Source organism: Salvelinus sp. IW2-2015, linkage group LG31 (genome assembly GCF_002910315.2).
Source record: "Salvelinus sp. IW2-2015 linkage group LG31, ASM291031v2, whole genome shotgun sequence".
NCBI classification, from domain to species: domain Eukaryota; kingdom Metazoa; phylum Chordata; class Actinopteri; order Salmoniformes; family Salmonidae; genus Salvelinus; species Salvelinus sp. IW2-2015.
This window is the reverse complement of record NC_036870.1, coordinates 30,143,953-30,155,546: the sequence shown is the minus strand read 5'-3', so window position 1 is coordinate 30,155,546 and position 11,594 is coordinate 30,143,953. Positions and strand designations below refer to the sequence as shown.

Here is an 11,594-nt window from a genome sequence, read left to right as displayed (position 1 = left end):
TGAAATGGTCCTTCCTTCCTCAGGGTGACGTGTAAATGGCCCTTCCGTCCTCAGGTGACGTGTCGGTGAAGGTATCTGTTCATCCGTAAGTGATCGCTGCTGTGTTGCTGCAATACAACTGTCAGTCCATCTAGGACTCGTAACTGGGTGTGTGTGTGTGGGCAGGGTTGTGCAGAGGTATGTTGATGTATGTGAGCATCATTTTTTTTTCTGTTGTGCTGCGTGTGGTTACGGCCACTGCCACACTGAATTGTCTCCTGATGGACAGCTGGACTGTCACTGACGTGTCTCCTGATTGGACAGCTGTACTGTCACTGACGTGTCTCCTGATGGACAGAGCTGGACTGTCACTTGACGTGAGTCTCTGATTGGATCAGCTGGACTGTCACGACGTGTTCCTGAGTGGAGAGCTGGACTGTCACTGACGTGTCTCCTGAATGTGGAAGAGCTGGACTTGTCACTGACGTGTCTCTGAGTGGAGAGCTGGACTGTCTACTGACGTGTCTCCTGATTGGCAGCTGCTGACTGTCAGTCTGACGTGTCTCCTGATTGGAGAGCTGGACTGTCACTTGACGTGTCTCCTGATTGGAAGAGCTGACTGTCACTTGACGTGTCCCTGATTGGACAAGCTGGACTGTCACTGACGTGTCTCCTGAGTGGTACAGCCTGGACTGATCACTGACGTGTCTCCTGATTGGAGAGCTGGACTGTTCACTGCGTGTCTCCTGATTGGAGAGCTGGACTGTCACTGACGTGTCTCCTGATTGGGAGAGCTGGACTGTCACTGACGTGTCTCCTGATTGGAGAGCTGGACTTCACTGACGTGTCTTGATGGAGAGCTGGACTGTCCTGACGTGTCTCCTGATTGGAGACTGGACTGTCCACTGACGTGTCTCCTGATTGGAGAGCTGGACTGTCACTGACGTGTCTCTGATTGTGGAGAGCTGGACTGCTCTTCTGACGTGTCTCTCTGAGTGGAGAGCTGGACTGTCTCTGACAGTGTCTCCTGAGTGGAAGCTGGCTGACCTCTGCTGCTCCTGAGGAGAGCTGTGTCTCTGACGTGTTCTGAGTGGAGAGCTGGACTGTCATCTGACGTGTCTCCTGATTGAGAGCTGGACTGTCTCTGAACGTGTCTCCTGAGTGGAGAGCTGATGTCTCTGACGTGTCTCCTGAGTGGAAGCTGACTGTCCTCTGACGGTCTCCTGAGTGGAGAGCTGGACTGCTCTGAGGAGAACAGCCACTTTAAAAAAGGAGCTCATCTCTTTACAAGTCCGTTGTGGCGACCCTGTTTTTATAAAAGGCCTCGTTGTTCAGGACCCTGCCATTACGAGCTACATCACGTCTGCATTATTCAGTACGCTCCTGGACAAACGCCGCCTAATGCGCTCGGGCGCCCGGGCCGTGGTGACACAGTGAATCAGGCGCGGCCGCGGATGAGCTTTCTCCCAGACACCCAGGGGAAAGCCAATCACGTCGGCTCATGCCAGGGTTGGATGGGAGGCAGGGCTCGGGCGATTGGTTCAGCTTCGCTGCACACCAGTGACCCGGACGCCAGCAGATTGTCCTCTGAGATCAGGTGGAGATCTCTTGAACCCGGGTTCAGTTCTGCAGGCGGTGCCTCCTCCCTCAAGTAGTTGGGGAAATAGATAGTTACATATCACAGTATTATAATAGATATTTGAACTTCCAAGTATGGGTTGAATAAATGGATGTTACTGATAGGTAGCGTGCTAGCCGGCGTGATACTGTGCTGAAACTGTGTCTCCCTCCCTGCTCTCCCTCCTGCTCTCCCTGCTCTCACCTCCTGCTCTCCATCCCTGCTCTCCTACCTGCCTCCCGCTCTCCCATCCCTGCTCTCCCTGCTCTCTCCTCCCTGCTCTCCCTCCCTGCTCTCCCAACTGTTCCTCCCTACTCTCCATACCGCTTCTCCCTCCCTTGCCTCCTGCTCTCCCTGCCTTGCCTCCCTGGCTCTCCCTGCTCTACCCTCCCTGCTCTCCCTCCCTGCCCCGCTCCCCCCCCCTCCCTCCCCCCTCCCTCCTGCTCTCCCTCCCTGCTCTCCCTCCCTGCTCCCCCTCCCTGCTCTCCCTGCCTGCTCTCCCTTCCCTCCCTCCCTCGCTCTCCCTCCCTCCCTCCTGTACTCCCTGTCTGTCTGGCACATCGCTCCTGATCTGTTGAGTCTGACCCGCTGACTGATTTTTAAAACCTCCCAGACACCCCATCTTTGTGACTGCCAAGCCGTGTGTTCATCTAGCCTGCAGTCCCTCCACCCTGGACGGACAGGGCCAAGACGCATCATGTAGAGGAGAAACACGCGATGATACCTGAATGTACATCCTGGAATTTTACATCTGACTTGATTTACAAATCACGCATAATTAGGTCGGACAAAATGTCTCTTTTGTGTTTAGGTTCGCTGACTGTCACCACACTGGAACAGTAGAGGACTATATATGTAATGCAGTGTGTTTTCATAGTCTTTAAATATTCTGACCCATTTTCTGATCTGATGCCTACATTTAGGTGCAACAGAAACAACTTGTTTGATCACCGTACAAAAAGGAAACCTGGCACAGATCCTATGTTCCCTATTCCTTCTGTATATAGAGATGTTTGAGACCTGGCACAGATCCTATGTTCCCTAATCCTTCTGTATATAGAGATGTTTGAGACCTGGCACAGATCCTATGTTCCCTAATCCTTCTGTATATAGAGATGTTTGAGTGCTGTGGTACGGGATGGAAACCCATCTGATTCTACTTTGTTCCTTTTCAGTCTTCTGTGTTACAGGTTTCTCTTGCTGCTGTCTCAGTGCAGGAAGCCCATTGAGTTGTGTGAGTTGTGAGTTGCTGTGGAAAGCAGGACCAGATGTGTGTTCTACAGCTGTCAGCCAGAGCTGGCTTTGAATACTGTTTTGAAATCATGTCATATCATTTATCTGTGCTTGATTGAGCTCGCCTGGCACAATTGACCAATAGAAYAGTCCCTAAATKACATATCTTCTGGTACTTACTAAAGGATAAATATTCTGGTGAACATACTGAAGGAAACTCTGAGTAGACTATTGGATAGATTCTCTAATAGTATTTGAACCCAGATCTGGCATTTCCTCTCCTCTGTGGTACAGTCAGTCATCCAGCCAAGCAGTCAGGTCATCAGCCGCCAGCCGTCCATCAGCCAGTCATCAGCAGTCAGCAGTCGCCAGCACGTCATCCAGTCATCAGCCGCCAGTTCATCCAGCCAGTCATCCCAGCCAGTCAGCCAGAAGAGAGCTGCTGTTGAAAGATAAATGTCCTCTCTAAGTGTCAGAGGCCCTGCTGCTAATGTCGCTACTCACACTGTGCTGTGAACCACATGGGGCAGAAGAGGATGGGCTCACAGTGCTGCTCTTCTCTCTCTCTCCTCTCTCTTCTCTCTCTCCTCCTCTCTCTCTCTCCTCCTTTCTCTTCTCCTCTCTCTGCTCCTCTCTCTTCTCTCTCTTCTCCCCTCCTCCCCCACCCTCCCTCTCCACTGCTCTTCTGGTCCTCCTCCATCACCTCCCTCTCACTGCTCTTCTGGTCTCTCCATCACCTCTCTCTCCACTGCTCGCTTCTGGTCCTCCTCCTCACTCTCTCTCACTGCTCCTTCTGCCCTCTCTCTCCTCCCCTCCTCACCACTCATCCCCCTGCTTCTTCTGCCTCTCTCTCCTCTCCTGCACTCCACACCTCCCACTCCTCCTCTCCACCATCCCTCTCCCCTTCCTCCTCATCCACCTCATCCTCCTAGGTATTAAGCTCACATTACCCAGCCAGCCAGCCAGCCAGCCAGCCAGCCAGCAGCCAGATGGAAATGGGCCACTCACACGAAACCTGACCTTTATTTCAGCATCTTAAGGTTGAGGTTAGTGTCCATCAACGCTCTCACAATTAAGTTGACAGTAAAGAGGAATAATATGTCATCCTGCTCGTGACACCATCCTCATTGGTGACACTGTGGCTCTGTGTAAAGAGTAGACAGGAACTCTACTGGCCAATCACCAGAGTGGATTAGATACCTGGTTATCTAGTACAGACAGGAACACTCTACTGGCCAATCACCAGAGTGGATTAGATACCTGGTTATCTAGTACGACAGGAACAACTCTACTGGCCAATCACCAGAGTGGATTAGATACCTGGTTTATCTAGTACAGTACAGGAACACTCTACTGGCCAATCACAGAGAGGATTAGATACCTGGTTATCTAGTGCAGACAGGAACACTCTCCTGGCCAATCACAGGTGTATTAGATACCTGGTTATCTAGTGCAGACAGGAACCAGCCTAGTGGCCAATCACAGAGTGTATTAGATACTGGTTATTAGTGCAGACAGGAACACCTCTACTGGCAATCACCAGAGTGGATTAGATCCTGGTTATCTAGTGCAGCAGGAACACTCTACTGGAATCACCAGAGTGGATTAGATACTTGGTTATCTAGTGCAGACAGGAACACTCTACTGGCCAATCACCAGAGTGGATTAGATACCTGGTTATCTAGTACAGACGGAACACCTCTACTGGCCAATCACCAGAGTGTATTTTAGATTACTGGTTATCTAGTGCAGACAGGAACACCTCTAGGAGCCAACTCACCAGAGTGTATTAGATACCTGGTTATCTCGTACAGACAGGAACCCTCTACTGGCCAATCACAGAGTGATTAGATACTGGTTTCTAGTAAGAAGGAACACCTCTCTGGCAATCACCAGAGAGGTTGATATACCTGGTTATCTAGTGCAGACAGGAACACCGTCTATAGGCCAATCACCTAGAGTGGATTCGATACCTGGTTATTAGTGGGGGCAGAGGAACCTACTGGCCAATCACGGTGGATTAGATACTGGTTTTCTATGCAGCAGGAAACACCTCTACTGGCCAATCAAACAGAGTGGTTAGATACCCTGGTTTCCTAGTGCAGACAGGAACAACCTCTACTGGCCAATCCCAGAGTGGATTAGATACCCTGGTTTATCTAGTGCGGACAGGAACACCTCTACTGGCCAATCACCAGAGGTATTAGATACTGGTTATCTGTGCAGACAGGAACCTCTACTGGCGCATACCAGGTGTATTAGTACTGGTTATCTGTACGACAGGAACACCCTTACTGGGCAATCACCAGAGTGTATTAGATACCTGGTTATCTAGTGCGACAGGAACCTCTACTGGCCAATACCAGAGTGGATTAGATACCTGGTTATTAGTGGCAGACAGGAACACCTCTACTGGCCAATCACCAGAGTGGATTTAGCATCCTGGTTATCTAGTGCAGACAGGAACACGCCTCTACTGGCCAATCACCAGAGTGGATTAGATACCTGGTTATCTGTGCAGACAGGAACACCTCTACTGGCCAATCACCAAGTGGATTAGATACTGGTTATCTATACAGACAGGAACACTTCTTGGCCAATCACCAGAGTGTATTCGATATCTGGTTATCTAGTGCAGACAGGAACACCTCTCTGCATCCCAGAGGGATTAGATCCTGGTTATTAGTGCAGACAGGCCACTCTATGGATACCAGAGTGTATTAGATACGGTTATCTATGCAGACGGAACTCTACTGCAGTGTTAGATGGCCTTGTTTCAGCAGCCTCATTAGAAACAGTAGTTGATGGGGCGCTTGTTTAGCAGGCCTCATTAGTAACAGTAGTTAAATAGGGGTTCTGGTTGCATGCGGTTGTTTTATTTGTCCCTCAAGTAAAAAAATAAATAATGTTTTTGACATAAAATACTGAAAACACCACAATCAGATCCAAGGGATTTTAATTTAGGAAATCTGTTCCCAAGTATTCCCGTTAAGTAGAGATGTGATTATATACAGGTTTGAAATGATTATGTTTCTGACAAATATTTTATCTGTTTGGGCTTCTTGCGGTTAATTCGCAGTCTTACAAAATATTTGTAAGTATGTTCGGTCCCGGACTAACTGCACAAGAAAAAACAATGCCGTGGGCTGAATCTAGTTCATGATCCCTGGTCTGACGGAAAAAGTCGAGGAAATGATTTATTTAACACCTTCAGTTAAGAAAAGCCAGAGACGGTGTGGTTGTATTTCAGCAGGTGTCAGTAATGTAGTGATATTGGAGAATGGTCTGCTATTGACTGACAGACAGACTGTAGATGTTAGATACGTTCCAAATGGCTCCTATACTTACATAGTGCCTCTAGTGTGCCACACAGTAGTGTGGTCATAATACCCATAAAACCTAGCGGTCAAACAATAGTTTTTCCACCATTTTCATTTATTCATTGATAAAGTCACCTTGTCCTAGAGAGATTTACGTGGTTATCAAAACGTCACGCGGGGAAAGTCGTCACGAAACACAGCCCTTTTTTAAGTGTTTCTAAAGTCCCCCTAAGGGAAAATTTATGGTAGAAAAGAATTGGAACCATTTCCATGTTTGACCGCTAGGTTTTATGGTATTATGACTCATACTGTTGTAATCTATGGGCCCTGGTCAAAAGTAGTGCGTGCTAAAGAAACGAAAATGGTGTGACTTCCTTAGCCACCGTTGGCCTCCCTGTATTAACCCCGTCGTGTCTCCCTGTATTAACCCCGTGTGTCTCCTGTATAACCCGTCGTGTCTCCTTCAGGAAGGCCAGGAGCAGGATAAGAAGGTGGTGGTAGCTGGATGTGTTCCCAGGCCAGCCAGGATGGACTACCTTAAAGGACTCAGCATCATCGGGGTAAGTCTCCAGTCTCTGACTGAAAGACCTCTAATGCCTGTTGTTGCTGCTGCTCTGAGGCCGGTTGTTGTTGTTGCTGCTGCTCTGAGGCCGGTTGTTGTTGCTGCTGCTCTGAGGCCGGTTGTTGTTGTTGCTGCTGCTCTGAGGCCGGTTGTTGTTGCTGCTGCTCTGAGGCCGGTTGTTGTTGTTGCTGCTGCTCTGAGGAGTTTGTTGCTGCTGCTGCTTCTGGGCGCGGTTGTTGTTGTTGCTGCTGCTCTGAGGCGGTTGTTGCTGCTGCTGCTCTGAGGCCGGTTGTTGTTGCTGCTGCTCTGAGGCCGGTTGGTTGCTGCTGCTGCTCTGAGGCCGGTTGTTGCTGCGCTGCTCTGAGGCCGTTTTGTTGTTGCTGTGCTGCTCTGAGCCGGTGTTGGCTGGCTGTGCTTGAGGCGGTTGTTGTTGTGCTGCTTCTGAGGCCGGTTGTTGTTGCTGCTGCTGCTTGAGGCCGTGTTGTTGCTGCTGCTGCTCTGAGGCCGGTTTGTTGTTGCTGCTGCTCTGAGGCCGGTTGTTGCTGTGCTGCTCTGAGGCCGGTTGTTGTTGCTGCTGCTCTGAGGCCGGTTGTTGTTGTTGTTGCTGCTTCTGAGGCCGGTTGTTGCTGTTGCTGCTCTGAGGCCGGTTGTTGTTGGCTGCTGCTCTGAGGCCGGTTGTTGCTGCTTGGCTGCTTGAGGCCGGTTTGCTGCTGCTGCTGCTCTGAGGCCGGTTGTCTGCTGTGCTGCTTGAGGCGGTGTTGCTGCTTGTGCTGCTTGAGCGGTTGCTGCGTGCTGTGAGGCCGGTGTTGTTGCTGTGCTGCCTGAGGCCGGTTCTGCTGCTGCTGCTCTGAGGCCGGTTGTTGCTGCTGCTCTGAGGCCGGTTGTTGGCTGCTGCTGCTGCTGCTCTGAGGCCGGTTGTTGTTGCTGCTGCTCTGAGGCGGTTGTTTTGCTTGCTGCTGCTGCTCTGCAGGCGGTTGTTGTGCTGCTCTGAGGCCGGTTTTTGTTGTTGCTGCTGCTGCTTGAGGCCGGTTGTGTGCTGCTGCTGTGCTGCTCTGAGGCCGGTTGTTGTGCTGTGCTGTGCTCTGAGGCCGTTGTTGTTGCTGCTGCTGCTCTGAGGCCGGTTGTTGCTGCTTGCTGCTGCTGCTGAGGCCGGTTGTTGCTGCTGCTCTGCGAGGCGGTTGTTGTTCGCGCTGTCTCTGAGGCCGGTTGTTGTGTGCTGCTGCTCTGAGGCCGGTTGTTGTGCTGTGTCTCTGAGGCCGGTTGTTGCTTGTGCTGCTCTGAGGCCGGTTGTTGTTGCTGCTGCTCTGAGGCCGGTTGTTGGCTGGCTGCTGCTTGTAGGCCGGTTGTTGCTGCTGCTGCTGCGAGGCCGGTTGTTGCTGCTGTGCTGCTTGCTGCTCTGAGGCGGTTGTTGCTGCTGCTGCTCTGAGGCCGGTTGTTGTTGCTGCTGCTGCTCTGAGGCCGGTTGTTGCTGTGCTGCTCTGAGGCCGGTTGTTGCTTGCTGCTGCTCTGAGGCGTTGTTGGCTGCTGCTGCTCTGAGGCCTGGTTGTTTGTTGCTGCTGCTGTCTGAGGCGGTGCTGTTGTTGTGCTGCTCTGAGGCCGGTTGTTTGAATGTCCTTTAATCTACTGCGTCTACTCCACTATTTACTCTGCCAACCGTGTGTTTCTTCTATGAGGGATTTCTAAACATGACCTAACAAGGTCTAATATTTGAGGGAGTGAGTCAGTGTGTGAGGTGTGACTGCTTCTGTGTTCCCGAAGAGTCTTTCTCATATTGATATTGGTTGGCCTACAGTCAGTCAGGCACGCAGGCAAACAACAAGGTCTGTTGTCTAATAATAAGTGACTGAGATGGGACAGGTGCTGGATGGCAGTTAACTAGACCACGCCTTCTTTCAGTTACACCAGTCATCTTATGCAAATGTTCCAGGGTGGTTTTGCATATTCTAGAACTCCGCCAAACGACGTTGACATTCCTGTGGTTCTGGAACCGTCAAGGAGAACTAAAGGGTGCTTCCCAAATCGCACCCTATTCCCTATATACAGTGCATGACTTTAGTCCAGGACTCATATGGGCTCTGCTCTAAAGTAGTGCACTATATAGGGAGTAGAGTGCCATTTAGGGGACACACTAAAGCTACATGGAAAATAGAAGAAGCGATCTGCAATCTAAACACATTGAAAGTCCTACAGTAATGAATTCACCAGCTGTTTTCTTTCAGCCTGGGGGTCGACATGAATGGCATTGTATATTGAGTTTAAATGCATTATTCATGAAATAGTAGGTTTAACATAAGATGGGACATTGATGTTTATTAAGGGGACACGCAGCCAGGCACAATATTGAATTTAGAAATGACCTTAGTGATAATATCCATGTATTGATTTCATATGAAAGAGTCGTACAAGCAGGTATTATCCATGGTATGTACTTTACATAAGAGTTGATGATTCTGAGAATCCAGAGAGTAGCCCTTCTTTAAAATGGACGCTTGGATGAAAAAGGTAACGTTGCTCTTTTGAAAGGCTGGAGGATGTTTGAAATAGTTGTATTGTTGGCGTTGGTCTCCGGGGGAATATTTAATGTGATTTCAATGTTTGTTTCGACTCTTATTGTTTATCTGATGCAATTTCACTTAAGCTCTTAATACAATGACAAAAACAAAGCTGACGTGGGTTATATTTACCCATAACAACCCTCCCTGAGTGGATTCAGTTCAGTCAGTCATTTCCCTGAACGTATTATACAACTGCAGTTAACAAGCATGAGATCCTCAGATAGACACGCTAGGCTGTTTCCTGCCTCGACCTCACTGCCTTTACTTTTCCTGCTGCAGAACATCAGACTGTTCTACTTGGACAGGCCTATGCTACGGTCTGCTTCTAGGCCCCATAATGCAACACTCGGAACAGTTGTACTTAGACTTCTATCCCATGAAGGCATTTGATCCCCAGCGGTATCGACCGGCCCTCTCTCAACCGTTGGTCATGACATCACCTCAGAAAACCACCAGGAGTTGGATTCTCCCTAAAGTACTTTCTTCTTAGTCTTTCTACCCGCCGACAGCAGAAAAAGATCCTAGTGCCTAGTACCTCCCTCCCTCCTCCCCCCTCCCTCCCTCCCTCCTCTCTCTCTCTCTCTCTTCTCTCTCTCTCTCCTCCCTCCTCTCTCTCTCTCTCTCTCTTTCCTCTCTTTCGGTTTTATCCACCCAGGTGTGCTTTACTACTGAGAGAAATTAAAGATAAATGTCATATCAGCAGAGCTAGCGATCACTGAGCGACGGGGCAGCGAGAGAGGAGAGCAGACTCTTCTAAAGAAACTCTGGCTCAGCGGGCCTCCTCTCTCTCCTCTTTGACTCTTTGCTTTCTCTGCTTTTAAATGAAGATGAAAGAGGTCTGCAGACTTAAGTACAGTCTTCCTGAAAGACTATTGATCATAGCGAACGGCGGGGCGGCAAGGCGGCAGGGGATGAGAGACGCAGTGAGCGGGGTTAGTGTTATGGGGGGATGAGAGGAGTTAGCCTTAGCCTGGCTGTTCATCTCTATGGGGGATGATAGACTATGGGGGATGAGAGACAGTGAGAGGGGTTAGCCTTAGTGCTACTGTTACATCTCTATGGTGGATGAGAGAAGGGGAGAGGAGTTTAGCCTTAGTGCTAGTTGTTCATCTTTATGGGGATGAGAGACAGTGAGAGGGGTTAGCCTTAGTGCTAGTTGTTCATCTTTATGGGGGATGAGAGACAGGGAGAGGGGTTAGCCTGTGCTAGTTGTTCATCTTTATGGGGATGAGAGACAGTGAGAGGGGTTAGCCTTAGTGCTAGTTGTTTCATCTTATGGGGGATGAGAGACAGTGAGAGGGTTAGCCTTAGTGCTAGTTGTTCATCTTTATGGGGGATGAGAGACAGTGAGAGGGGTTAGCCTTAGTGCTAGCTGTTCATCTTTATGGGGGATGAGAGACAGTGAGAGGAGTTAGCCTTAGTGCTAGTTGTTCATCTTTATGGGGGATGAGAGACAGTGAGAGGGGTTAGCCTTAGTGCTAGCTGTTCATCTTTATGGGGGATGAGAGACAGTGAGAGGGGTTAGCCTTAGTGCTAGTGTTCATCTTTATGGGGGATGAGAGACAGGGAGAGGGGTTAGCCTTAGTGCTAGCTGTTCATCTTTATGGGGGATGAGAGACAGTGAGAGGGGTTCATCTTTATGGGGATGAGAACAGTGAGAGGAGTTAGCCTTAGTGCTAGCTGTTCATCTCTATGGGGGATGAGAGACAGGGAGAGGGGTTAGCCTTAGTGCTGGCTGTTCATCTTTATGGGGATGAGAGACAGTGAGAGGAGTTAGCCTTAGTGCTAGCTGTTCATCTCTATGGGGGATGAGAGACAGGGAGAGGGGTTAGCCTTAGTGCTGTGTTCATCTTTATGGGGGATGAGAAGACAGTGAGAGGGGTTAGCCTTGTGCTAGCTGTTCATCTTTATGGGGGATGAGAGACAGGGAGAGGGGTTAGCCTTAGTGCTAGTTGTTCATCTTTATGGGGGATGAGAGACAGTGAGAGGGGTTAGCCTTAGTGCTAGTTGTTCATCTTTATGGGGGATGAAGAACAGTGAGAGTGGTTAGCCTTAGTGCTAGTTGTTCATCTTTATGGGGATGAGAGACAGTGAGAGGGGTTAGCCTTAGTGCTAGTTGTTCATCTTTATGGGGGATGAGAGACAGTGAGAGTGGTTAGCCTTAGTGCTAGCTGTTCATCTTTATGGGGAATGAGAGACAGTGAGATGGGTTAGCCTTAGTGCTAGCTGTTCATCTCTATGGGGGATGAGAGACAGGGAGAGGGGTTAGCCTTAGTGCTAGCTTGTTCATCTTTATGGGGGATGAGAGACAGTGAGAGGGTTAGCCT

General features: G+C 49.7%; 1 protein-coding gene across 1 annotated transcript; it reads right to left on the bottom strand.

The window, feature by feature from the left end:
- Window positions 1–347: 347 nt before the first annotated feature.
- On the bottom strand, window positions 348–9,400 carry LOC139023388 (micronuclear linker histone polyprotein-like). The gene is made up of 5 exons (XM_070436405.1): window positions 9,397–9,400; window positions 6,982–8,302; window positions 1,538–1,625; window positions 855–1,224; window positions 348–796 (listed from the first exon to the last, which is right to left on the bottom strand). Exons 1-5 carry the CDS (start codon window positions 9,398–9,400, stop codon window positions 348–350), a joined length of 2,232 nt encoding a protein of 743 aa, XP_070292506.1.
- Between the last annotated feature and the right edge of the window lie 2,194 nt (window positions 9,401–11,594).